At 35.5% G+C, this 27,911-nt stretch overlaps 1 protein-coding gene across 1 annotated transcript in view; it reads left to right on the top strand.

Moving 5' to 3' along the window:
• NCKAP1 (NCK associated protein 1) overlaps positions 1-20,966 on the top strand; it is a 112,177-nt gene extending 91,211 nt beyond the window's left edge. Inside the window, exons 24-31 of the mRNA XM_023212384.3 lie at positions 3,867-3,960; positions 10,757-10,839; positions 11,290-11,370; positions 15,215-15,308; positions 17,054-17,170; positions 17,724-17,833; positions 18,989-19,078; positions 20,038-20,966. Of these exons, the coding sequence (XP_023068152.1) occupies positions 3,867-3,960; positions 10,757-10,839; positions 11,290-11,370; positions 15,215-15,308; positions 17,054-17,170; positions 17,724-17,833; positions 18,989-19,078; positions 20,038-20,154 (786 nt within the window). The 3' untranslated portion in view covers positions 20,155-20,966. The remainder of the gene's footprint in view (positions 1-3,866; positions 3,961-10,756; positions 10,840-11,289; positions 11,371-15,214; positions 15,309-17,053; positions 17,171-17,723; positions 17,834-18,988; positions 19,079-20,037) is intronic.
• Positions 20,967-27,911: the final 6,945 nt, after the last annotated feature.

The following is a 27,911-nucleotide window of genomic DNA, read 5'->3' as shown; positions in this document are numbered from 1 at the left end:
GGTCTCAATCTCTTGACCTTGTGATCCACCCACCTCGGCCTCCCAAAGTGCTGGGATTACAGGCGTGAGCCACTGTGCCATCCATGTGTACTTGATGTTTAGCTCCCACTTTTAAGTGAAAATGTGAGGTGTTTGGTTTTTCTCTTCCTGTGTTTATTCCCTTAGGATAATGACCTTCAGCTCTATCCATGTTGCTGCAAAGGACATGATCTTGTTCTTTTTTATGACTGTGTAGTAGTTCATGACATATATATATATATATATATATATACACACACACACACACACACACACACGTGCGCGCACGCACACACACACTACATTTTCTTTATTGAGTCTCTTGTCGATGGGCATTTGGGTTGATTCCTTGTCTTTTTTGTTGTTGTTGTGAATAGTGCTGCAGTGAACATACACATGCATGGGTCTTTATGTTAGAACGATTTATATTCCTTTGGGTATATACCCAGTAATGGGATTGCTGGGTTGAGTAGTAATTCTGTTTTAAGTTCTTTGAGAAATCTGCAAACTGCTTTTCACAGTGGCTAGACTAATTTACATTCCCATCAGCAGTGCATAAGCATTTCTTTTTCTCTGCAACCTCACCAGCATGTTTGAGCATTTTGATAGGAAACGTTTCTAAAAGTGGATCAAAGAGTACGAACATTATATTTTTTGATATTACCAGATATCCCTCTGAAAAGATTGTAGCTCACACTCTCCTCAGCAGAACTTTGTGATATCTCTAATAGCAGAGTTAGTATATACAATGTTTTGGGGGGAATTGCAATATTTTAAACGTCATTCTGTAATTTCTTGGCTGTTTTTTTTTTTTTTTTCTCTTTTTTAAGAGGCAGGTTCTCCCTGTCACCTGGGCTGGAGTGCAGTTGCACGTTCATAGCTCACTGCAGCCTCGAACTTCTGGGCATACGTTCCTGAGTAGCTGAGAAATATAGGCATGTAACACTGTGCCTAATTTTTTTTAAGCTTTTTTTTTTTTTTTTTTGAGACAGAGTCTCACTCTTGTCGCCCAGGCTGGAGTGCAATGGCACAATCTCACCTCACTGCCACCTCTGCCTCCCAGGTTCAGGCGATTCTCCTGCCTTAGCCTCCCAAGTAGCTGGAATTACAGGCACCTGCCACCATGCCCTGGTACTTTTTGTATTTTTGGTAGAGATGGTGTTTCGCTATGTTGGACAGGCTAATATCGAACTCCTGACCTCAGGTGATCCGCCCACCTCGGCCTCCCAAAGCATGGGGATTACTGGTATGAGCCACTGCGCGCAGCCTTTTAAAGTTTTTTGTAGAGACTAAATATTGCTGTTTTGCCCGGGCTGGTCTCAAACTCTTGGCTTCAGGTGATCCTCCCACCTTGGCCTCCCAAAGTGCTGGGATTACAGGTGTGAGTCACCATGCCTGGCCACTTCTTTGCTTTTATTTCCATTTTTAAAAGATTTAATCTAAACTGATAGAAACTAAATATCATTTGATTATATCTTTTTCTTTTTATCTTAAAGGTGACCTTAATTATTTTAGTTCCTGTTTTAGCTGAGGACCTTTTTGTTTTATAGAGTAAATTTGTATGCTAATTAAAGAAGTAGAGCTTTTTTATATTTGATGGTTATGAATAAATTGTGTGTCAGACATAACACTATGTATGTGTACTCATGGTGAAACATGTTGTTTCCTTTCAGGAGAAGAAAGCAACCATCTTTTTTTCTACTAAAACTCTTGGGTGTTTTATTTGAGGTTGTGCCCACTGAGTCCATTTCTCCTTCCAGTCTGCCAAAAGAATTGTTTTCATTTTACAGATCAGTTCTTCTAGTTTTTCATGGGATCCTAAAAGACATTTTTTCAAATGAAGTAGGAAATTTAAATATGAATTTTACCAAGAATTTTAACACTTTCTTTTTAACACAATACCAAGTAAATTAAATCAAACATTTTTTTTTAATCTGGATTTATTTCACTCGCTTTGTCTAAACTTATTCTAAACCATTGCATTGGTAATTCCTATCATTACTGCCAGCTTTCAGTTTATTCATCAGTGAGATTAATCAATAACTTTATAGAGAGCAAAGAATAGAAAGCCAGCAAATAATTTAGGGTAATAGTTCACAAATTTTACTTCTCAGACCAGCAGAAGCAGCATTACTTTGGAGCTGGTTAAAAATGCAGGTTTTTGTTCTCTGTCTCAGACCTTCTAAGTCAGAAATTTTTGGTTTCCTCAGCTGTAAACTTGGAATATTACCTCCCTTAATTGGATTATAGTAAATATGATTATAAATTAACAAATAGTTATAGTTGCTCTTATTATTAAACGTATATTAGTATTTCTGAAATTGTATGTATCTTATAGTGTTAGTAGTTTTTGTTTTTGTTTTTTTTTTCCTTTTAGTGACACATAGAATAAGGTGCATTTTAAATTCGGTGGTTTTGATTCAGCAATACGTGATGCTATGTTTAAAGTGCATGGTCACTGTCAGGCTTGGGCATAGAGTTTGAGTGTGTATTGAATCCAGTTTTAGGTTGGGAGAGTTTTGTTTTGGCCCAGAGTGAGCAGGCAGTCTAATCAGAGACCATAGAAGTTAAATTCAGCAAATAAATGTGACTAGAGCTTAACTTCTTTTTAGCAGCATAATAAATAATCTGAAGTAATAACATCAAGCAACCTAAACAAAACTTATACTAGTGTTTTTGAAAAAATTATTTTTATGGATTTTCTGCATAGTTTTTTTCCCTTAAATCAGATGTTACCAACCTTTCATTTGTAAAAAACCACCATGGCATTTTATATGCTTGCTGTACCTTCCCAACCAGGTCTGCTGAATTGAAATAACCAGAAATGAAGCCTGGATATGTGTATTGGAAGGAGCACCACAGGTGATTTTGATGTGTACAAGGGCTGAGAACCATTATAGAGAACAAAAGTAAAGAAAATTCTGATTTATAAGAACTTTGCAGAGATATAGAGATCAGAAATTAAATTATAAACTTCACTTACACTGTGAAAGAACTGGGAAGTGTGATAGTGGTGAACTTAGTGGTGAAAGCAGACCGCATAGGTAACAGTGCAACAAAGAGCAGAATGTCTCTCTCACTTCTCCTTTCATTGTTTTAGATACTCTGTTTATCGTTGTCAAGGCTTATCTCTGACAGAATGAAATTAATTCTCCATTTGTGTTATAATTTTTAAACTAAATTACTTTTTTAATGTTTCTTTTAAGGCGAGCATTCTTCAATGAATTACACTTTTCTTGAATAGTTATCCTTCACACCCTTCCCTTATTTATCTCTTCCTTCTTTTCTCTTCCCTTTTCTCAGGGGTCTGTGAAAGAGAAGTAGATAGTTTATACTTCCATTTTATAATTTTTGTTGGGAAACATTGCTATTATATAATCCCCATCAAGTGGTACCATACCCTAACAAGTTATTCTCCCTCTGATTGTATGTATCCAGTAATAAACTCATTGTCTACAGGCATACTGTAGCCTGCCTTTGGCCAGGTTTAACTTTAGCAAGTTCTTTTGTTTCAGTTGGAATTTGTTGCTACGTCCATTTTAGTGTCTACTTTTTATTATTGATACTGTTCAATGTCTAAATATAAGGTGATTCTTGATCCTACCGTTTATCTTTGTTGCTTTTCCTGAACTCCTTCTTTCTTGAATTTGTAAACTGCAGGGAAACACTAAGCTTATGTAAATAATTTTCAGATTCTTTTATTGAAACAACAACAAAAATATATAGCATAGGGCATCTGGATTTCATGAATCATGTTTCCTACTTGCCAGATTGTAATTTCCAAGCATGCTCTTATCTCATTAACACGAAGAGGTCTGTGCCTGACCTAGGATCTTTCTTTTTTTTAGAAACTTGTGGTGGAGAATGTTGATGTGTTAACACAAATGAGGACCAGCTTTGACAAACCAGACCAGATGGCTGCACTCTTTAAAAGATTATCATGTGGGTAACTCATGATACTTTTTATAAACATAAGAAGATGTTGATACTCAGTATTTAGCTTTGGCTCAACATTTGTAACATAAATACAAGTAATAAATTATGAAAAGTACTCTTTAGCTTATGAAGAGAACTAGAACATTTTTGCAAAGGATCATATAAGTGTGTGTGTGGCTTATCTGTTTCGTAATTTTTCTTAACCATACTCTTAGTATACTATGTGTTGCTATTTCTTGAATATTACCAGTATCAATTTAGTTTTGAGCCCATTAAATTTAATACAATAAATCTACATTAATTTAGACTAAAAGGATTAGCTTCTGAGCCTGTTTTCTAAAAATCAACTATACATATAAGTTACATACAATAAAATGTACCATTTAAGCCAAGGATATTATGGGTTTTGACAAATGGATACATTCATATAACCATTGCTACAGTCTAGGTATGGAACAGTTCCATCACTTTGAAAAATTGTTTGCTATCGCTTTGTAGTTGGTCTCCTACCCCAGTCTCTGGCCCCAGGCCAGACAACCACTGATCTTATTTCTGTCAGTATAGATTAAATTTGTGTCTGGCTTCTTTCACTTAGCATAATGTTTTTGTGATTCATTCATCCATGTTGTTAAGTGATCAGTAATTTGTTTCTTTTTGTTCTTAGCTAATATTCCATTGATGAAAACCTGAACCTACAACTTAAAAAAAAAAATGTGATGTCTTCTTGACATTGATTCTTTGTGGGAGGTATATTGTGAAATAACAGTGAATCTTAAGTATTAAAGTGTGTTCAGCCAGATAACTGTTTTAGATATACTCGATTTAATGTTATTTTCTTTTGCTTTTTTTACTTGAACTGTCAAAGTTATAATGAAAAATTATTTTAAAGTCATACTTCTTGATTAATTTAAAAGCCTTCTCAACACTAAAAAAAAAGAAATCCCAAATAAAATATTCTTTGTATTTGAGAAAGCCAGAGAACAAGTTTATGTTCCTAAATAAAAATAATCCAAAAGAAAAGTAAAGCCATGCATGTATTTAACATACTTCACATTTGACATTTTTCTCTTAAATGCTTTAGAGAATCACTTTATTAGGCTGTTTTATCCTGTAAAACTTATTTAATTCTTATTGAATAAGAATTAAAGATTACCTTATAGGACAGATCCGTGGTTGCCAGGACTATAAAGGGAAAGCAGTGAGGGAGATTTTTAGGGTGATGAAACTGTTCACCATAGTGCTGATACAAATCTATCATGTGTATCATACAACACATATTACTGTGTTACATAGTGGTAACACAAATCTATACATGTTAACATTTGGGGCTAGGTGCCCTGGCCCAGGCCTGTAATCCCAGCGTATTGGGAGCCAAGGCAGGCAGATCGCTTGAGATCAGGAGTTCCAGACCAGCCTGGCCAACGTGTTGAAACCCTGTCTCTACTAAAAATACAAAAATTAGCCAGGCGTGGTGGCACATGCTTGTAATCCCAGCTACTTGGGAGGCTGAGGTAGGATAATCACTCGAACCCGGGAGACGGTGGTTACAGTTAGCTGAGATAGCACCATTGCACTACAGCCTGGGCGACAAGAACAAAACTCTATTTCAAAGGGAAAAAAAATTGGAGCTGTACACCAAAAGGAAAAGAAAAGGTCATTTTTATTATATGATACTTTAAAAACAAAAAAAATAGACTTGGTAGCATTATAGGGAGAAGGAGTATGAATAAGTAGGAAATTACTTTTTAAATCTCTCCTGATCTTTCTTTTGTTATTGTACATTGGTTTACTAGCTACTTATATTTTCTACTCCTTTATTCTTATTATTTTTGTTTTCTTCTGTTTTCTCCCATTTTTAAATACTCATTTGACCACCCCATTGACCTTAACCCTATTTACTTTCCTACTAACAATCTTTTGACTGTACCATCTAGTGAGAAGCAAATAATTCACTGCAGTGTTCAATACTTTATTTAACTCTCATTTGTGGAATTGAAACAATGGAATTTGTTAAAATTCTAAACAGAATTTGCAAGTTTTCAAAATAAAATTCATAGTCTTTTGTCAGGATTCTGCTTACTTCAATTTTGCATATAATAGTTAATGGTGACTGATGACCACTAACTCATTGACCATTTTGGAATTGGCCAAAACCAAAATCTAAATTGTTGAATATTAATGAACCATGTATAACAAATTTGTCTTTAAATATAATTTATTAAATCTTTTCTATAATTTGGAAAAGGAAAAGATTTACTTGAGAGTGACTCATTTAGGAGAGTAGAGAGAACTATTTTTTCACCAGTTGAACTGTTTTCTAAAACATTCTCTTTTTGTTTATTCTTTTGTGCTTCCTTCTCCCCATGTCCATATCCAGAGGTCAATGTGTTTTTGAAGGAGTTTTTCACAGTCAACAAGCACGTTATTTTTAAAAAGATAAAGCATTGTGATTTATTAAAAGCTGGTCTGAATTGGGAGGCAATCTAGAATTTATTTTATTTTTATTCTATTTTATCTAGTTTTATTTTTTAATTTTTTGAGACAGAGCCTTCCTCTGGCGCCCAGGCTGGAGTGTAATGACAAAATCTCAGCTCACTGCAACCTCCACCTCCTGGTTCAGCCAATTCTCCTGCATCAGCCTCCCAAGTAGCTAGGACTACAGGCGTGCACCACCACACCTGGCTAATTTTTGTATTTTTACTAAGATGGGGTTTCACCATGTTGTCCATGCTGGTCTCGAACTGCTGACCTCAAGTGATCCACTCACCTTGACCTCCTAGAGTGCTGGGATTACAGGTGTGAGCCACCGTGCCTGGCCTTATTGTCAGTTTTAAGACTTCCTGGGTGACTTGAGCAAATCTTATGTCTCTGTTTCATATTTTTAAATTCTCTGACATTCTGTTTCTTGGGACTAGGTTCATCACTTTACTGACTCCCTGATTCCAGACTAAAAATATTTCTAGTTTTCCTACGACAATTTTTTCTTTGAAAACTCATTCTATTCACTTATGCCTTTCTGCCATCATCTACAGACCCCAAAAGTTGCCTCTGAAGATCTTTACTTCAGCAGTACTTTGGATGTTATTATTTCCTGAAATTGTTCTACCAGTAAAAATCTTGAACTTTGAAATTCAACTCTCAGATCGTAGCCATGCCTTCTAGCTGTCCTATTCCTTTGCACCTATTGAACTCCTTGTTCTACCTCATTGAAACTTTTATGCCTCTCTGCTTTCCTGATCACCTATTCCTAGCTTTATATATTTTGTCCATTCTGGACTATGAAATTTGGTTAATGCATTCTCCCTTATGCTGTCATACCCTTGAGTTTTTGCTACATTCATTCCCACAAAGCAGTTTTCCTGATCCCTAGACAGTCTTCTGCACCCTGAAAGCCAAGTACTGCTTATGAAATAACACTTTTTAAGTCTGTTGTTAAACTGGCCTCTTTTTCATCTTACCACCTGTCTTACTTAGAAACTTTTTGACTAGTTTGTATGCACTGTTTGATCGTCCCACCTGTCCACTCTTGGTATGCTGCAATATATCCGCTTTCCTGAAGCCTTTCTGAAAGTTTGTTACTGACTACTCATTTTCAAGATTTGGTGCTTTTTCCTCAACTCTCAATCTGTTTATTTCTTTGTAGTGTTTATCTGTTTTATTCTCCTTTTAATTAAAGCTTTATTTCCTTTATTTGCCAATACTTTTACCTCTACTCTTCGTCATTTTTGCAGGTTCATCTTTTATGTAGTGTCAGTTTGTGATATCTTACTCTTTCATTTTTACTCTGCAATCTTATTGGAAAAATTTTATCCAAAATTTTCTCTTCCCTTATCCAATATTTATCTTCAGCTTTAACTGTCTTCTGTTGATCTCCAGATGTTTAATAAACCAAGTACTAGTTTGACCAGGGCTTCTCAAAGTATAACCCAGGGACAAGCAACAGCACCACCTGGGAATTTGTTAAGTATGTAAATTATTGAACCCTACTTCAGACCTGCTGACTCAGAACTCTGGGCCTGAGGCCCAGCAGTCTGTGTTTTAACAAGTCCTCTGGGTCATTTGGAATCATACTAAAGTTTAGAAACATTGTGTTAAATATTTTCAGCTATATGACCCACAGGTTTTCCACAACATCCCTGGAATGGGAAGTATCTCTTCCATGGCAGGCATAAGTAGGTGGGGAGAAAAAATCTGTTGTTTTCTTTATTGACTATTTTGTTACCTCTCTCACCATCCACCTAGTGAGTCACACTGGAAAACTTGGACATCCTCTCTGATTCTTTCACTCCTCATATTCCATGTGCTGTAGCTGTGTCTTATAGATGAGAGTTTACAAATTGGTGTGTCACATTTGGTCCAAAGGTATACATTGTTTGGCCCTATGCTACATTAGATTTTTTAAAAAATTTGTGTTATTATTTTTAAAATGGGAAGAGGCATTTCTAAACAGAATTCTTTTCATATAACTCTTTATATTTTGAAAACCCTGAACAAGACACTCATTGCTTGAAGGATACAGTATAAACTCCTTAGCATGACGTTCGAAAGCTATTATTTGGATTAATGAAATAATTGACCAGCATTGCCTCTCTTCCTGTACCCTGCTACCTATTTGTTTGCCTGGTCCAAGACCCACATAGCCTCTGTTCTAGAGTTAGTTCCTTGGGAAGTTAGTGGACATTATGTGGGGTGAAGGGAAGTGCCAGTGGCCAAATGGTTTGGCAAATAATCCATTAAACAATACGTTAAGCAGTGTTTCTTACTGTGAAGTATCTTAGAACTTTTAATGTGTCATTATTGTACACTTTCAAGATGAGGTTGTAGGGTATAGTCTTTGAGAAGTTGATTAAATTCTGGGTAACGTACTTTGGAAGATATATGACTGTATCACACTGAATCTTCTCTGATTATTCATTTTGTTCTCTATCATTCCTTTTTCTGAATTTGTTACTGCTTTATTTTCTGAATTGGAAGGCTTTTTTCTTCTTAATCCCCTTTTATGCCCAACTTGGATAACATTTCTCAGAGAAATCTTTTCTTTCACCATCATTTCTTTCTCTGGGTAGTAGCAATTTCCTAGTCTCTCTCTTTTTTTTTTTTCTTCTTTATTTTTGAGGTGGCATCTCACTCTGTCGCCCAGGCTGGAGTACAGTGGGACAGTCTTGGCTCGCTGCAACCTCCGCCTCCCGAGTTCAAGTATTCTTCTGCCTCAGTCTCCCGAGTAGCCAGGACCACAAGCACATATCACCATGCCTGGCTAATTTTTGTATGTTTAGTAGAGTCGGGGTTTCACATGTTGGCCAGGCTGGTCTTGAACTCCTGACCTCAAGTGATCCGCCAGCCTCAGCCACCCAACAGAGTCTCATCTTGAATTACCATCTAATTGAATATCTACTGGTCATCTGGGTATCAAACACTATGCTGAGTGCTACAGGTAGATGAAAAGATGAAGAGTAGTTCCTGCTCCCATGGAATTTTTAATAAATTTGTGCCTTATATAATTTTGTTAACATGACTATTTTAATTCACATTTGGCTTGTATTAGGCCTATTTGTATGGTTTAATAAAAGATGCTATGGTCAAAGTTTAAATAAGCTACACAGAAGGTAGAAAGTCAAAAATAAAACACTTCTCTCTATTCCTATTCCTCAACTAGTAACTAACAGTTAACTGTAGTATACATCTCTTTCCAGAAATGTGTTATGTATGTACAAATATAGGTCTGTATATATATCTTTTTTAGTTTACATAAATGGAATTATATTTCTTAGTTTTCATGACAGCCCATTTAGATTGTTTGCTATTTGAGGTCTAGATCATTATTCTGTTTATATTTCTTCTTTTGCTACATAGTATAAGGCTTTGTATATGGTGTGCAATAAATGTTTGTTTTGGCTTTATAAAATGTGAAGGTATTGAACCATCATACTGACCCTTCCAATCCTATTTTAACAGAGTTTTGTTTTTTTTAGAGATGGGGTCTTGCTCCTTTACCCAGGCCAATGTGCAGTGGCATGATCATAGTTCACTGCAACCTCTAATTCCTGAACTCAAAGGATCCTCCCATCTTAGCCTCCCGAGTACTAGGACCACAGGCTCATGCCACTACACCTGACTGATTTTTTTAATTTTTTGTTGAGACAGGGTCTTGCTATGTTGCCCAGGCTGCTCGTGAACTCCTGGGCTCAAGCAGTCTTCCCGGCTCAGCCTCCTAAAATGCTAGGATTACAAATGTGAACCACCGTGCTCAGCCTTGAAAATGTATTATTAATTTTTAGAATAATGCTCTCTTACCAATATGTAAGTGATCAAATCTGTTCATAGGCTTCAGCAAACTGGTCCTGCCAAAACTGCTTGTGTTCTCAACAGGCATTTTTTGTTTCTTAACTCAAGACCTTAACAATTTAAGAATTTAGCACTGCTGAGTTTCTGGGCTGCTTGAGGATTTAACTCCTGTTCACTCTGATCAGTTTCTTTCTCATCTAGTCTGTCTTCCCTTCTTCCTGCCCCTCCCTTTTCTGAAATAGGGTTATATAGTTAGCTACTTGTGAACCATCTAACCCATTTAAAAGAATACAATATACTCCATTTGATGTGAACTATAGTTACTTAAAAGTTTAACCAGATTAAATATCAGCTATCAATATCTTTCTCTGTTTAATCATTATTATAATCAAATTACTGTTAATTGTGCCTGCTATCATGGGAATTTTATTACTTTAATAAATTTACATTTTTTTCCAAGGTTAAGAAAGAGTCCAGTTTGCACTTTTTTATTCTCCTTCTGTTTCTTTGAATTTAGCTGTTGACAGTGTCTTGAAGAGGATGACAATAATTGGTGTAATTTTATCCTTCCGATCATTGGCACAAGAAGCACTTAGAGATGTAAGAAACCATTACAAGTATATACTCTGTATCCAAACAATCCCTTTTAATTTCTCAGAAGTTTAAACTTACTTTTCAGATTCATACTTGGCAATGATATAATTAAAATTCCAGTTTTAGTAGTTACAGAAAATAACATACATAACATTAGTTATTTAAGCTCGTTTTTTGTTGTGGTACTGTTGCTTGGAGAGTATCACTTGCATGGTTATTGCACTGCTTTTTCAGTGCTCTTCATTATCGGTATTTTCGATTTTGACTGTACTTTAATATTGAATAATTTTGAATGCATTTCATTTTCATGTGTCTTCGAATTTTTGAAAAATCACTGAAAGTAGATAAAGTAAAATAATTTTTATGAAACTAAAATTAATCAATTGGTAATATTTTGTAAGTTTAGGGTTTGCCATTGAAAAATAATTCTGTATTCTTATTTGTTTTCCTGCCTAGGTCTTGTCCTACCACATTCCTTTTCTTGTAAGTTCAATTGAAGATTTTAAGGATCACATTCCAAGGGAAACTGATATGAAGGTAATAATATAATTTATAGTTGGGGTTTACAGTCTCTAAAGCGAAATATTTAAATTACATATGCAATAAAATGTAATAAATCCTAAACTACTATAAAGTTTCTATTTTAGAGTGGTTAGTTAACATGCTTGCCTTTGTAGTGTAGTTAACATGCTTACCTTTGTAATTGAATCTTTGAGAGCTCAGCACCAAAATACTACCTAGGCATTTTGAAATTCAGTCTTCTTTGATCACCTATAGCAATGCAAAATTGACTAAAAATAGATTTTTTTTTTTTCTAAAATGGATAGCTGTTTATACATGGGGATAAAGAAAAGAAAGATGAGGCAGCCGGGCACGGTGGCTCACACCTGTAATCCCAGCACTTTGGGAGGCCAAGGCGGGCGGATCACGAGGTCAGGAGTTCGAGACCGTCCTGGCTAGCATGGTGAAACCCTGTCTTTACTAAAAATACACACACAAAAAACTAACCGGGCACAGTGGCGGGCGCCTGTAGTCCCAGCTACTCAGGAGGCTGAGGCAGGAGAATGGCGTGAACCTGGGAGGCAGAGCTTGCAGTGAGCCGAGATCATGCCACTGCACTCCAGCCTGGGCAGCAGAGTGAGACTCTGTCTCAAAAAAAAAAAAAAAAAAAGATGAGGCAATGAAATAATAGTTGTTTTAAATACAATAAAATTCATTGTTTAAAATTGATGTTAAGTCATTTCCTGTAAAAGGATGTAATTGTAGGCTGTAATTTTAAAAAGATTTTTAGTATTCGATTATATGTAATATATATAAAACAGCAGGTTGGCAGCCTTCTGTGAGCTTACCGTTTTTGTTTTGAAAATCTGTTGAGCCATGAAATCCAACTATTGATCTAAACCTAGCAATGATTGTCCAGTGGTTATACATCTAGTAAGTGATATATCAGGATTCACATTTGTGTTTTCTAAACTGACACATTTCTTAGGTTGTTTCTGTTTCACATATCTTGAAAAGCACTGATTGAAAAAAAAATAATGTCTAAACTCCTCTGTATGACACCAAGACTCTTCTAAAATTGGTGTCACTCAGGCCGGGCACAGTGGCTCAAGCCTGTAATCCCAGCACCCTGGGAGGCCGAGGTGGATTCTGTCACCTGAGGTTAGGAGTAAGAGACCAGCCCGATTGACATGGAGAAACTCCATCTCTATTAAAAATACAAAATTAGCTGAGTGTGGCGGTGCATGCCTGTAATCCCAGCTACTCGGGAGGCTGAGGCAGGAGAATCTCTTGAACCAGGGAGGCGGAGGTTGTGGTGAGCTGAGATTTTGCCATTGCACTCCAGCCTGGGCAACAGGAGCAAAACTCCGTCTCAAAAAAAAAAAAAAATTGGTGCCACTCAAACTTTTTGAGGCTTGGCTTCTACCACTTCTTTCTTCCTTCTCCCACTCTCTTCTCTTTCTTATTCTGCCCCTCTTTTTATATGGTATTCTTTGAGCTAACTAGATCTTTCTGTTGAATTTGTTATCAAGTAATTATTATCAAGTAATTTATTCTACTTGAAAATACCACCCTTTTCTCTTTCTGCCTTTTGAAATCCTGCCTGTATTTTAAGGCTTCATTCAATTGCCATTTTCTAAGAAACATTCCTAGATTCTCCACTGATAAAGAACTTCCTTTTTCTTAGTGTTATCAGAGAACTTGTTTATCTCCTGTGGAGTTGAACATAATCTGCCTTGTATTATAATTATATTTTTCTACTTATATTTATACCAAATCATATATATCTTGAAGATCCAGACTTTGTTTTTTTGTTTGCTCTTGTTGCTGTTGTTTCTCTTACAGTATTTTGTACAGAATAAACATTTGAGATCAGTGATTGTCTAGTGATTCTATGATTGAAAACTATGTGCAAATAGCTCAAAATGATTTCCTAAGTGGAAACACTACAGAAAAAATACGAGACAAAAACTAATCAGTTCTTGAGAAGACACTGATGTGCAGAATTATGAGAATTCTATATATATTCTGAGCAACCATTCAATTTTCACCTGACATAATCATGTTTAGTTTCCAGCAAACTTTCAGTAGAACTTAACTGTTTAAAAAAAAAAAAAATGTTTTTTTAGTGTAGTGCCAGAGTTGTTCAGCCATCACCACAGTCAACTTTAGAACATTTTCATCATCCCCCAAAAATAAGCCTTGTACCCATTAGCACTCCCCATTCCCCATTCCACTTCTTGTCGCCCATCCCCAGCCCTAGGCAATGACTAATCTACTTTCTGTTTAAATTAGAATACTTTGGACACTTACATAAATCGTCATGTGTAGTCTTCTGATACTGGCTTCTTTCACTTAGCATATTTTCAGGATTCATACATATTACAGCATATATTGGTACTTTTTTTAAATGATTGTTGAATAATGTTTCATTGTATGGATATACAACATTTTGTTTATTCACATCAATTGATGGACATCTGGGTTGTTTTCACTTCTTAGTTGTTAAAAACACTGCTACTGTGAACATCCGTGTACAAGTTTTTATGTGAACGTGTATTATTTCTCTTGAGTATATACCAGGAGAGAATTGCTCGGTCATATGAAAACTGTAGCCTTTTGAGGAACTGCTAAACTGTTTTTAAATTGGGTGTGCCATTTTGCATTCCTACCAGCATTGTATGAGGGTTTCACTTTTTCTGCATCTTCACAAATACTTGTAATTGTCTGTGTTCTTAATCATAGCCATCTAGTGAGTGTGAAGTGGCATCTCATTGTTTTGATTTGCATTTTCCTGATGGCAAATTATGTTGAACATGTTTTCGTATGTTTACTGGTTATTTCTATATCTTCTTTGGAGAAATAACTAACTTTGACATTTTAAATTGGGTTGTCTTTTTCTATTTGTGAGTTCTTCATATACTTTGGATACAAGTCCATTAACAGATTCATAATTTGCAAATCTTTTCTCTAATTCTATAGGTTGATGATGTCTTTTAGTTTCAATGAAGTTCATTTTATCGATTTTGGGGGGGGGGTTTTGCTTGTGTTTTTGGTGTCAATCTAAGAAACCATTGCCTAATGCAATGTCATGATGATTTGTGCCTATGTTTTCTTCTAAGCATTTTACAGTTTTAGCTCTTACATTTAGGTTTATGATTCATTTTGAGTTAATTTTTGTGTGTGAAGTAATAGATTACAAACATTTTAATCTAGAACTTAATCCCTGCCATGTTCCCAGTTTTTCTAAGCTATACTGTTTTACTTCATATTTTATACTGAGGTTTTTTTGTCACAATATCAGGTAACACCAGTTAGACAGTTTTCTTCTGAGGTTATTAAGCAGTCAGAATATCTTGAATATTTGAAATCTATATGTGATACAGAAAAATTGCTTTCGTTATTAGAAACTCCTTTATCAGATTTTAAATGAATACTCCTTTAAAAACCTATTGTAAGTAATTTGCCATATTTATAGATATGATATGATTGGACATTGAACCACTATAATTTTTCATTAAACTACTGTGTAAACATAGGTCTAGTAATACTGATTCACTTTGTTCATTTATTGATCTTTTCTGACTTGATATTTTATATTCATGCTTCCAAGAAAAATGATAACTTTAGAATGATCCTGTTGGAATGTGCCACAGAAAATATACAAGTTTTGTTTGGCCTAGCAGTAGGAAGTTAGAACCAGCACCACCTCACACTATTCAGCCTGCATTGAATCAGTTGTTCAATATACTTAGTTATGCTGTAGTTTCTGCTTCAGCCACGTTTCTGAAATTCTCTGGTGTTCTTCTAGGCAGACTGTAATCTTTCTCAGAAATTTGTTAGACTATTTATTGCTCTGTAATTCTTATGTTTTTATCAGGTTGCAATGAATGTGTATGAATTGTCGTCAGCTGCTGGATTACCTTGTGAGATTGATCCTGCATTGGTCGTAGCTCTTTCTTCACAAAAATCGGGTAAAATGCATTAGTAAATATTTAATACTCTTAGTTAAAGTTACCAGGGCAGCATAGGTATAGGTATGATATTTAACCATATATTCAAATGCCTGCTTTGTGTTCATCTTTTTAAATTTGCTATTGTTATTGCTGGTAGTTGAACTATATCAGTGCATAAAACACAAACATCCCTGCCTTCTGGAACTTAAGATTGGATGAGATTACTGGGCCATTTAGTGTATATAGATGCAGCAGTGAAGAGGATCCAGGTCTGAGCCTTGAGCCGTGCTAAGATTTAAGAGTTCAGGGAGAAAAGGAAAAACCACCAAAAAAGAAGTGTAGAGAAATTGAGAAGAAAGGACCAATGAAGTAGAAGAAAACCAGGAAAGAGAAGCTTCCAGGAAGATAGAAAGGAAATGATCAGCTATGTAGAGTTAATTGGTGGTACTGACAAGATCAGTGTCAGTGAGGTTTTATGGGCAAAAGGCTGATTAGTGAGTAAGGGGGTTTAAGGGAGAATAGGAAGAAAAGGATTTGAAGATAACCATAAGACAACTCTCTCAAAGAGTTCTATTGTAAAGGGGAGCAAAGAAATAAAATCTCAGCAGCTGGAGGCAAGAGCAAAGTCAAGAGAAGGATTTTTTAAGATGGAGGAGAAGTATGCTGATGGGAGATGGTCCAGTAGATAGCATAAAATTGAGATCTAGAAAAGGGTATTCTATTTTTATTGGACTAGAGTTATTCACCATCAAGAGTTTGTACAGTGTTATATAAAACATTCAGAAATTTTTAAGACCAGCCCTTAGAAATGCAGTGCTTAGAATCCTATAGATATTTCTTGATTTGTCTACAAAGTAAATATAGCATTTCATCTATTTCTACTACAAAAATGCCCCTTCTGCCCCCTTGAGGCAGCAACCTGGTGTTTGAGTTGATCAGGTTTTTTTTTGCATTTAACAATGCTTTTTGTTTCCTTATTCATACAGTATGTTACATTTAGTCACATGGATAATTATAATTTTTACTTGATTTTCTACAGCTGTATTTTTTGTAGTTACCAAATCTTTAAAACATATTTTGACTTTTTTCTTATATTCAATTCTTAATTATATCTAATGGTGATTAGAGCCTAAATAACCCACAATTTGAGTGCATATCACAATAATGTTTTAAAAAGGGTTATGTCTTGAAAACTTCAGGGCAAGACTAGGTATTTTTATTCATGACTAGTTTCTTCTGTCTTCTAAAATAGAGAGGTTGAAAACCCAGTCCACTTCCCACATTTATGTCTTTTAAATAGTAAATTTCAAATTATATTCATATCTATTTCAAAAAGTAATTAAGAATTTTTTGGTGATTTTGCAGAATAATTTATGAGATAAGCTTTCTAAATTGTAAATAGAACTTTCTCAAAAGTAGTAATTCCCTTTAGTTTTCAATTAGGAAATTGTAGGATTGCAGTTATCCTAACTATATTTTTTGTTCTATAATCTTACAATTAAGAGAAATAAAATATTACCTTACTGTTTTATCACACGTCCTTGAAATATGCCTAAGTAGTTGATAATAGTCAATTGTAACATAAATTGTTTCTACTTTTTTTTATAACAAAATTGTGACCAATTCTATAGAATGCTAGTAAAATATTTTACTATTTCTAAAAAAAAGTAAGCCATTTTAAAAATAAAAATCTGTTTAGATTATCAAATCTTAACTAATCGTAAAGAAATACCTTGATTTTATTCTTAATTTTTGTTCCTTAGAAAACATTAGTCCAGAAGAGGAGTATAAAATTGCCTGCCTTCTCATGGTGTTTGTGGCAGTTTCTTTGCCAACACTGGCCAGTAATGTGATGTCTCAGTATAGCCCCGCTATAGAAGGTAATAGTGGTTTAAAATTGTTCTGGCAATGGAAAAATCATGGGTTTTGGTATTTTATAATAAAATATGAGTTAAGTTCTGCCACTTACTGGTAGTGGAACATGGGGTAGTCTGTTTCTCTTTTCCTGAACTGCAGTTTCCTGGTATATGAAATGTGTGTAAGTAAGCTCATGTGTGCCTGAATGTGCGTGGAGGTCCATGAGGGAGTATCCAACTCACAGGATTATTTTAAGGATTCAATAAGATGTTGTAAACCAGCTAAGCCCTTCTTTTTTGTTTCCGAGGTACTATAAAACTGATACGTGATTTCTTTTAAATGTTTTCAGAAGTGTTTGCCTGTTTAACGTATACACGATCGTTTGTTACTCTCTTGCTACACTAGTTTTAAAAACATCAGTGTTCATGAAAGTCAAAGGAGAGCAAGTCCGGTCATGTCCCAACTCTCCTCCTAATTATGCCACTATTTTTGTAGATTGTGAAGTCATTAAAGATTTGCCTCCTATGTATTATTTGCTATTTTGGGGTCTACACAACCCTATTTGCATTTTCTCAGGGCATTGCAACAACATACATTGCTTGGCCAAAGCCATCAACCAGATTGCTGCAGCTTTGTTTACAATTCACAAAGGAAGCATTGAAGACCGTCTTAAAGAATTTCTGGCAGTATGTATAATCAAATAACAAAACTCATCATAGTTTTACATTTTATTTTGTGTCCTCTAATGGCATATTGTTTTCAAATTATTTTCTTAGGTATATGAATTTCAGTCTCCTTTTATTTTTATTTATTTATTTATTTTCTTTTTTTGGAGGGAGAAATAGGTAAAGGTGGGGCATTAAAATTGTGGAGCAGTCCATTATTTCCCTTAGACTCAGAAGTCTCTTTCCCAGCTCTAGAGCTCTGCAATATGACCTTTTCTCCCTAAGCTGATGTTTAGACTGCCCTAGAAATTTTCCTAGGGGTGAAAGAGAAAAAAGCAAAGGAAAATTGAGGCCAAGAGAGAGGCTATTCCCTCTAAAAAGACGTATTTTACTGATTTCCATTTCTTTGGAGAAAGACCATTAATGGTGATAAATTCATCGTTAAAAATACTACACACTACCAAAAGAGAGGAGTGCTAAATGTAGCCTCATGAAACATGGTTTTTAATTTCTGTATCAATGTAGTTCTTTCTTTATTAATATAATCTTTTCCATATTTTATTTAAAGGAAAGATGTACCATGGCATACTGAACTCTAGAACATTTACTTCTTTTTCAGTTGTAAATCCTGTCAGCTTTTTTAAAAAAATAATTTTTTAATTAAAAATGCAAATACAGTACTAACTTGAGGAGAAAATAACTTCTATTTCAAGGAAAACACTATTAAAATTGTTAAGTGTTTCTTTCCATTTGCAGATAATTCCTTCACTCAGGGTTTAATGTGTTAGTCTTAACAGTGTTTCTGTGAAGTCAGATCCAGTGTGAAACTGTCTTCTTCCTTGGGAACTAAGAAATATAGTCAGTATAGATGATGGGATAAGAGAAAATAATTTGAATCATTTTTAAAAGCAGACTTGTTCTGAAAAAAATCAGTTTTAAAGACCAATAAGAATATTTGATTACATTTATTACATTAGTGTCTCTTCGTGCCTTAATTACTCTCTAAATTACTGCTTGAATGTAGGGTATCTAAGCTCGTTTTATTTGTTATTTAACTGCTCATTATTTTATATTTAGCACTGAATGATTGAAATGTGTTGGAAGTTGAAGCATACCTAAAATAAGTAACTGATGAACCTTTTATTAACTCACTTTATGTGTATGTATACTTTTAAGCTTGCATCCTCCAGTCTACTAAAAATTGGCCAGGAGACAGATAAAACTACAACAAGAAATAGAGAATCAGTTTATTTACTGCTAGATATGGTAAGTCTCATTTTAATTTTTACTAACAATAAAAGAGTTCCAGTCATTCCTGAGAGTCTTTTCTTGGCATTTTAGTCATTTAATACTTTTTTTGATCCCTTTTGTTTACTTCACATAAGCCACACCTTTCTAAAATTTGCAGAGAAGACGGACATCACTCATATTTTATCATTTCAGTAATATCAGAAAATAACAAAATCAAAGGTTAGCATTAACTATGGGTATTCTTTTATGAACAGTTTTTCAATCTGTTGGAAAACACTTAGGCCTTGTATTTTTCTAGTGTATTGGCGTCAGCTCTCTTCAGTTTTCTGAGTTTTCTACATTCTGACTCTGTTCTGCCCGTTTCTTGTAATTTTCTGTGCCTAGTCACTTCCCTCTCTGCAGTGTCTGTGAACCGGCTCTTGCTTGTTTCTACCACATGACTCTTTCCCCACTTAGAGTCATTTTCCTTACCTGCAGAAATCGGATTTATCCTAATGATTCAGCACACCCCACACCTCAAATCTTTTTCCAGATAGTCTTTCCTGATTACTTTGGCGTGCGTTAATTTTTCTTCTGCTTTGAATTCCTGTAGAATTTACAGCTTTCCATTTAATTATAGTTGGTTTTATGTTTGGTTTTGCTTCCTAGCTTAGTCTTGGATTGCCAGGTAGAGTTGGTGGTATGGACCATATTTTAAATATTTTCGTATTGTCTTTTATTTCTAGTATATCAGTGAGGAAAATGAAAGTGCACAGTATATTCCTGTTGATTAAATATTATAATTGAAAAGTAGCACTTTTTAAACATTTTGATATAGATTCACTGTGGCACATTTACATTTTAGATTAAGTAAAAGGAAAATAACATGTATCTATTTCTAATAAGAACAATATAGAAATTCTGCCTTACTGGTTGTCAATAAATGTTCCCATTATAAATAACTTGAGTTTTGATGCATTTTTTGAATTTTTCAGATTGTACAAGAATCCCCATTCCTTACAATGGATCTTTTGGAATCTTGTTTTCCTTATGTCTTGCTGAGAAATGCATACCATGCTGTCTACAAACAAAGTGTTACATCTTCTGCATAAAATACCTACTTATTCAAGACAAGCACGCATTTTTGTTGCCTTGGTTTTACCTGTAGACTGTGGAACTATTTTACCTTAAGGCCTGAAAAAGTTTTGTGGATTATAAATTTCTTTCATACGGTTGTATTTTCTGATCATTGGTTTCTTAATATGGTTGTACTACAGTATACTTGGTTGATTTACTGCACATTCACTGAATTCACTGAGATTATTCCTATAATTTTAGAGTATCATTTATTTGAACAACATACATTATCAACATGTTTTTGATATTTGATAATGAAAAATATCTTTGCTTGTTTATTTCTGAAAAAGAATTGTATTTAGTGATTATTTTAGATAGTGATATTATAGCATTCATCTGTGTGTAAATTATTTCATATAGGGAAGAGTTCTGATCTGTACCTATGGTTCTTATTGAAAACAAAATTGGATGTGCATTTTTGTGATGTTATGAATACATTTCTACTTTATTTTGAAACATTTGCCAAACTAAATACTATAACACTGTATAACATTTTAAAATGTTAATGAACTGCTTAGTATTAGAAGCAGATCATTTCCCAAAATTCTAAAAACAGCAGCATATGTTGTTGCTTGTATAAAGCCTAGGGATAATTTTTAGACTAACTTCCATGGTGCCCTGTTGGCATTAGCACTACCATTGTACCCTGCTGTATAATAAACAATCTTAGACATTTATCAACTGTTGATACAAATGTTAGTCCCTAACCACTTTTTATATATGTTTTAAATTTTTGAAATTCAAGTGTACCTGCCATAACATAAAATAAACACTAGACTGTATCACACTTTGAATGATTTCTTTAAGATCCTTGGATATTCATTCTATAATAACAAAGTTTTTGTTTAAACTTAGTTTAAAATATAAAAAATAATGGTTTAGGAATGTCTAAGTACAGCATTCGATACCAGGTCAGCTATTACATGATTTGTTTAAATGTTTTGAAAAACATTTTATTGAAAAATATACCAAAATTAGAAAATAAAATTACACAGTACTTCTTAAAAATTAAGAACATAAAGAAAACTTGTGTGCTGTCAACTTGCTGATTTTATCTGTAACCAGATAGAGTTATTTAAAAGAAAAGGGAAAAAAAATTGAGTGATCACAGGACTAGTGAGAATGTTGAGAACTGCTACCTTCGTCAGTAATGAATGGGAAAGACATCAAGGGCCTATTGCTTAATAGTTGGCATGGAGGGCAAAGCAGCTCACTTAGTTTGAAAACTAACCAGATGTTTTGCTCTTTGATTGGCATTGTTGAGACTTTCTCAACAGCTTTGTATCTGAATATCATAAACAGCTTCTGTTGTTCACAGCTTCTTATGTATACACTGGTAACTTGTGTTAAGATAAAACAAAGCTGCTGTGAACTCAGTTAAAATGTTTTTTTTTCTTCAAACAGAGAGAGTAGAATGAAATTGAAGTACTACAAGATTATACTGTTGTTTTGTGTATGATTTGTCCAGCTTGTATTTAAAGTAGGGAGTAGTTATCACTATCTGTTGGAAAATTGTAGTTGTTCCATAAAGATTTTTTTAAAAGGGAAATTTTAAAATGGCGTAGTTCAGACTTGAAATAGTCTGATTTACACAGTAAACAATCAAAACTAAGATTTAATGCTGTTTGTTTTGAAATACTAGGATCTTAGAGGGATAATAACTTTGTTGGCAATGATATCTTGAGAGGTAAAGTAGGCATTTGGATATGTACACTTTGGAATCATATGTGAAAGGGCATAAGGATGAAAATAAGGCATTCTTTACCACAGCTAGGCTGAGAAAAAAATCATTCCTTTGTAGTCACCTGAAGTTGTTCTTGTCCTTACAAGAAATTTTTTCTCATACAGCAAAGGTGGGGGAGGAGGCGTGGCAGAGGTAACTTGGAGGAAAAAGTTAAAAGTAAATTGACAGCTACTATTTTTAATATCTTGTTTTATTTTCTTCTAAACTTATACAACAACATACTATTTTTGTTGTTTTCTCTACATTAATGTGATCATACCGTACATACTGGCCTGTAATCTGCTTATTTCACTCAATAGTAGAAAAAATGTCTTTGATATTCTTTTTGATACCTCTATAGATACCATAACTAATTTAGCAATATCATGGCCAGGCGTAGTGACACACTCCTATAATTTCAGCACTTTGGAAGGCCAAGGCGGATGGATCACTTGAGGCCAGGAGTTCAACACCAGCCTGGCCAACATGGCAAAACCCTGACACTACTAAAAATACAAAAATTACCCAGGTGTGATGGTGCACACCTATCATCCAGCTACGTGGGAGGCTGAGGTGGGAGAATTGTTTGAACCCGGAAGGAGGAGGTTGCAGTGAGCTGAGATCACACCACTGCACTCCAGCCTGAGTGACAGAATGAGACTGTCTCAAAAAAAAAAAAGAAAATACTCATTTGGATAGATTGGATAGATATTTAGGCAATTTCTTTTCATTATTATAAATGTATATCTCTATATTGGTAAACTTGATGTGTATTTTTTTAGAATAATTTTTCAGAAGTAAAATTGCTTCCTTTCTACTGCTTTTTCATTCATTTATTTAAGCAAGTATTTTTAGATGCCTGGATGTAATGGTGAGCGAAAAGGTGACCCTTTTATTGTTGAGCTTGGATTTTCATGATGGTATACAATAAACGAACCAGCTGCTTCCTTTTTTTTGAGACGGAGTTTCGCTCTTGTTGCCCAGGAAATGGGCAATGGCGTGATCTCGGCTCACTGCAACCTCCTCCTCCTGGCCTCAAGCAATTCTCCCACCTCAGCCTCCTGAGTAGCTGAGATTACAGGTGCCTGCCACTACGCCCGGCTAATTTTTGGTATTTTTAGTAGAGATGGGGTTATGTTGGCCAGGCTGGTCTCAAACTCCTGACCTCAGGTGATCCACCCACCTCGGCCTCCCAAAGTGCTGGGATTACAGGCATGAGCCACCACCCCCAGCCATGAGCAAACTTATGATAGTGACAGGAAAGTATACAGGATGATGTGGGGAGGCAGTGGAGAAACTACTTTAGAAAGTGTCATCTGTGTAAGAACACATTTGAGCTGGTACATGAAGGATTAGAAGGAACCACAAGTGGGCTGAGGGGAGGAATAGTAAAGGCAAAGACCCAGAAGGCAAGCACAAACTTGGCATGTTGGAAAAGTTAGAAGTGTGTCATCTGTGTCTCTGTCATGAGGTGTGCTCAGGGTCCCTCTAGGAGCTAGCTTCTGATCACTTGCTTGCTTGCTTCTTTGCTTATGTAGCCAGAGTTCACAAATCAAATCTAATATAGGCTAGTTAATAAAGGAAATGAACATGAATTCACTGATAGGCTCTTGCATTAATGTGAAAATGTAAAGTCTGTTATATACCATCGGGCCTTCTAAATGAAGCCCAAATTCTATAAGGTAGTGAACTGTAACCTACTGATTAATTTAGTACATGATCCATGCCCATTCTTTTATAATGACTTGCCTTTCTGAGACTTCAGCTGTGTTATTCCTAAGACTTTTGTGAATAATCCTTAAAGTAGTGACTCCTTACACCTTTCTTTCATTTCTTCTTTGTAGTCACTTGAAATGACAACATGAACCATCATTTCTTTTGAAGGCTTGAACCTGAATTTTCAAATAGACAATATGCTCTCTTTCTCTGAAGATTTGCCATGACCTCTGCCTTTGGGAAAAAGTATTTGAAATTTTAAATTTTGTATTCTTTAGTACAAAAATTATGTTTTTAGTTAATTGGTCCTGTGGAATTGGAAGGAAATTTAATATTTATTGACTCTGGTATTATTTTCAGAGTGGAAAGTAACTTTAAGTGTATTAAAATTTCATTCATTTTTGCATGAACCAAACAACATACACATTGTTGTCCTTGACTGTCCAGAGTAAACCTATCTAACTCTGGAATGTTTCATTTCCAATGAAAGTGTTCAGCCTGTCATTTTGACCTAAGTAAAATGGGATAAATTAGCAATCTGAAGTCAGGATCCTAGCCACAGAGGGCCATGTCTCATTTCTGGTTTAAGTGCACCCCTCATCCCCAGCCCTTACATTCTTTCTCTTAAGGATTGAGACAATCCTCTTGGTGCTCTTGGTGCAGGTGCATCTTGGTCACCTCTTACATGAGGGCCACAAAGTTGGTAAATGGGTGGCGTGGAGATGGAACTGTATTAGGTATGTGACCTTGGTGATTGCCTTGTCTCAGTTGTAATATGTGGCTGAGTCACATTCATAGTACACTTAAATACACATACTGACCAAATGCCTACGGCTAAGGCTTGAAATTATTTGGCTAAGACCTAAACCGAAGATTACCATCATAAAATAAGCTTCTAAAATCCACGAATAAGTAGGAAATCATATTTAAAAATTACTGTAATTTTATTAAAGCTCATTTTTTAAATTTAATGCAGTGCAGAATCAATTTCTCAGCATTATCAGGTGCTAAATTGCTCTCATTAAACTACTAATTTAAGATAGTAGTTATTTTAAATTATAGAACAGGAAGCAACTTATGAGGTTGCAACCAAATTATATTTGTTTTTTCTCCATTAGTAACTAAAAGTATTTTTTCACCTCTCGGATTTGGAGATTTTGTGGTCAGTGGTGATATAATTTCACTGAAGCATACTCACAGACTAAAACTCTGTGCACTATACGTCTGATATTTTTTTGCATGTGTTTACTGCATCACACAATTACTTAAGAAATTGTCCCTAACCTTTGTGCTGTGATCTGAATGTTCGTGTCCCCCGGCCACAAAATTCATATGTTGAAATCTGATCATCAGTGTGACAGGATGTGGGGCCTTTAGGAGGTGATTAGGTCATGAGAGTGGAGCCTTCATGAATGGGATTAATGCCCTCGTAAAAGGGGCCCCAGACAGCCGACCTGCCCCAACCACCATGTGAGGACAAAGCAAGAAGCCACTATTTAAGAACCAGAAAGCAGACCCTCTGCAAACACCAAATATGCCAGCACACTGATTGGCTTCCCAGCCTCCGGAACTATAAGAAAGAAGTTTTTTTGTAATAACAAATTTATTATTCACAGTTCTTGCTTATAAACTTTATAAACCACCCAGACTAAGGCATTTTGTTATAGCAGCTGACAGGGCTCATTTTGGTTCTAGAAATGTGACACTGGAATGATGTAATTGGCTCTCAAGATGACAGTATTGCTTCTGAATGTCTATGTTCATATCGTCTTTAATTGCATGAACACTAGTTTTAGCATCTTCCCTTGAGTAGAAAGAGATTCTCTACAGCAAGTATTATGTAAGAAGTACTGGTGGCCAGGCACAGTGGTTCACTCCTGTAATCCCAAAACTTTGAGAGGCCAAGCAGGAGGAATCATTTGAGTCCAGAAGTTCAAGATCAGCCTGGGCAATATGTCTAAATCCCATCTCTACAAACAAAATACAAAAATGAAAAAGCTGGGTGTGATTGTATACAGCTGTAGTCCCAGCAACTTGAGAAGCTGAGGGGGCAGGATTGCTTGAGCCCAAGGGGAGGGTTGGGGGTGGGGATTCGAGGCTGCAGTGAGCCATGATTATACCAGTGCGCTCCAGCCTAGGTGACAGAGCAAGAGCCATTCTCAATTAAGGCCAGGCACAGTGGCTCACTTCTGTGATCCCAGCACTTTGGGAGGCCAAGGTGGGTGGATCACCTGAGGTCAGGAGATTGAGACCAGCCTGGCCAACATGATGAAACCCCGTCACTACTAAAAATACAAAAATTAGCCAGGCTTCATGGCTGATGTCTGTAAGCCCAGCTACTCAGGAGGCTGAGGCAGGAGAATTGCTTGAACCCAGGAGGCGGAGGTTGCAGTGAGCCGAGATCATGCCACTGTACTCCAGCCTGGGCAACAGAACAAGACTCTATCTCAAAAAATAATAATATATTTTTTAAAAAAGAATAAACACTTGCATTCTGAAGGCATATTCACCCTTGAACTGATGGATAGCATTCAATGTATAAAACACATAGTTTCATTCCAAGTTATATATAGAATGCTTATTTGAGAGGAAATATCCAGTTAATAATCAGAATGCCATGCTAATTAGGTACGACCATAAATGATGTAGTCACATGGTCATTGATTGCATGCAAATTCTGGCTGCCAGAAAGCATATTGAAATAGGTAGTCATTTAACCATTTAGCTGTTAGATCTTGCAACAGTTGAAGCTGAAGCTGAGGAGCAGGTAGTACACAGCTTTATAGGTTGATGCTGAATGTCAGTTCATTCTGAATTCTTGCCTTCAGCCAAAATGTACAAGGGTCTTTGCAGTCTGAAGCAAGGCCCAGCTGGCAGAACTTGTGATGGCTAGGAGGGGAAAATTTGACCTTGACTGATAGTTGGTTTTATCAAGCCAAAAATGCTGACTAGAGTAAAAATGAGAGCTAATGTTTATTGAAAGCCCATTGTGTACCAGATACTCTGTTAAGTTTTCTCTAATTCAAGCCTCTAATATTGCTTGTTTAGTCTTCACAGTAATCCTATATCATAGTGACCCCCATTTGTTGATACGGAAACTGAAGCTCAGGAAAGACAAAGCAGTTTTTACAAACTCACACTACAAGGAAGTAGCAGAGGCCAACATTTAAGTCTGGCCCCAGAGCTGTGTTCTTATCATTAAACTGTGTCTCAGATCTCTCAAATGTGAGTGTGTACTTTTCTATCCAATGACATTTTTTAATTACTTTTTAAAAATTTGAATAGCTTTTGGGGTACAGTAGGTTTTTATTTACATAGATGAATCATATTCTGGTGAAGTCTGAGGTTTTAGTGTACCTGTCACCCAGGTAGTATGCATTGTACCCAATACATAGTTTTTTTATCCCTAGACCCGCTCCCATCCTCCCACTTCTGAGTCTCCAAAGTCCATGATATCACTCTGTACGCCTTTGCATACACATAGCTTAGCTCCCACTTATAAGTGAGAACATAAAGTATTTGGTTTTCTGTTCCTGAGTTACTTTGCTTAGAATAATGGCCTCTAACTCCATCAAAGTTGCTGCAAAAAGGCATTCTTTTTTATGGCTGAATAGTATTCCATGGTGTGTATATATACCACACTTTCTTTGTCCACTCATTGGTCAGTGGGCACTTAGGTTGGTTCCATTATCTTTGCAATTACGAATTATGCTGCAATAAATATACACATGCAGATTTTTTTTTTTTTTAATATATTGACTTCCTTTGGGTAGATACCCAGTAGTAGGATTGGTGGATCAAATTCTATCCAGTAGCATTTGAAACTGCTTTATATTAGCAGTGAGGGACAAAAAAAATAACAGTGAGGGCTTACATTATGCTACTCTTGATACTGGACATTTTCATATCCATTACTTCATTTAAACTGCACAACCAAATTACTCAGTGGGGATTGTTTTCTCAATTGTAAACAAATGTGGAAACCAGCTCATAAAACATTAAATTCCTTGCCCCAGTGTCATAAAATTTTTGAGTTTGAGTGACAGTGCTGAGATTAAAACCTAAGGTTCTTGGATTTCTAGCCCATATTTTTTCTACTGTATCATATTCTTTTCCAAAGCACTAAAAATCATTTCCTGGGTACATGACTGTGGGCTTGGGGACACGATGTCTACTTTCTGTCCTTCATGGTCCTAAGTTGCTTCTTTGCTTCTTTACTTTTTCTCTCTGGTCCTGCTCAGATTAATCTCTAATAAATCAAATTTATTTCCTAGTCTGTCTTATCACAAATAT

Source organism: Piliocolobus tephrosceles, chromosome 11 (assembly GCF_002776525.5).
Source record: "Piliocolobus tephrosceles isolate RC106 chromosome 11, ASM277652v3, whole genome shotgun sequence".
NCBI lineage: Eukaryota > Metazoa > Chordata > Mammalia > Primates > Cercopithecidae > Piliocolobus > Piliocolobus tephrosceles.
Note: the sequence above shows the minus strand (reverse complement) of the source record. Positions and strands in the feature narration are given on the sequence as shown.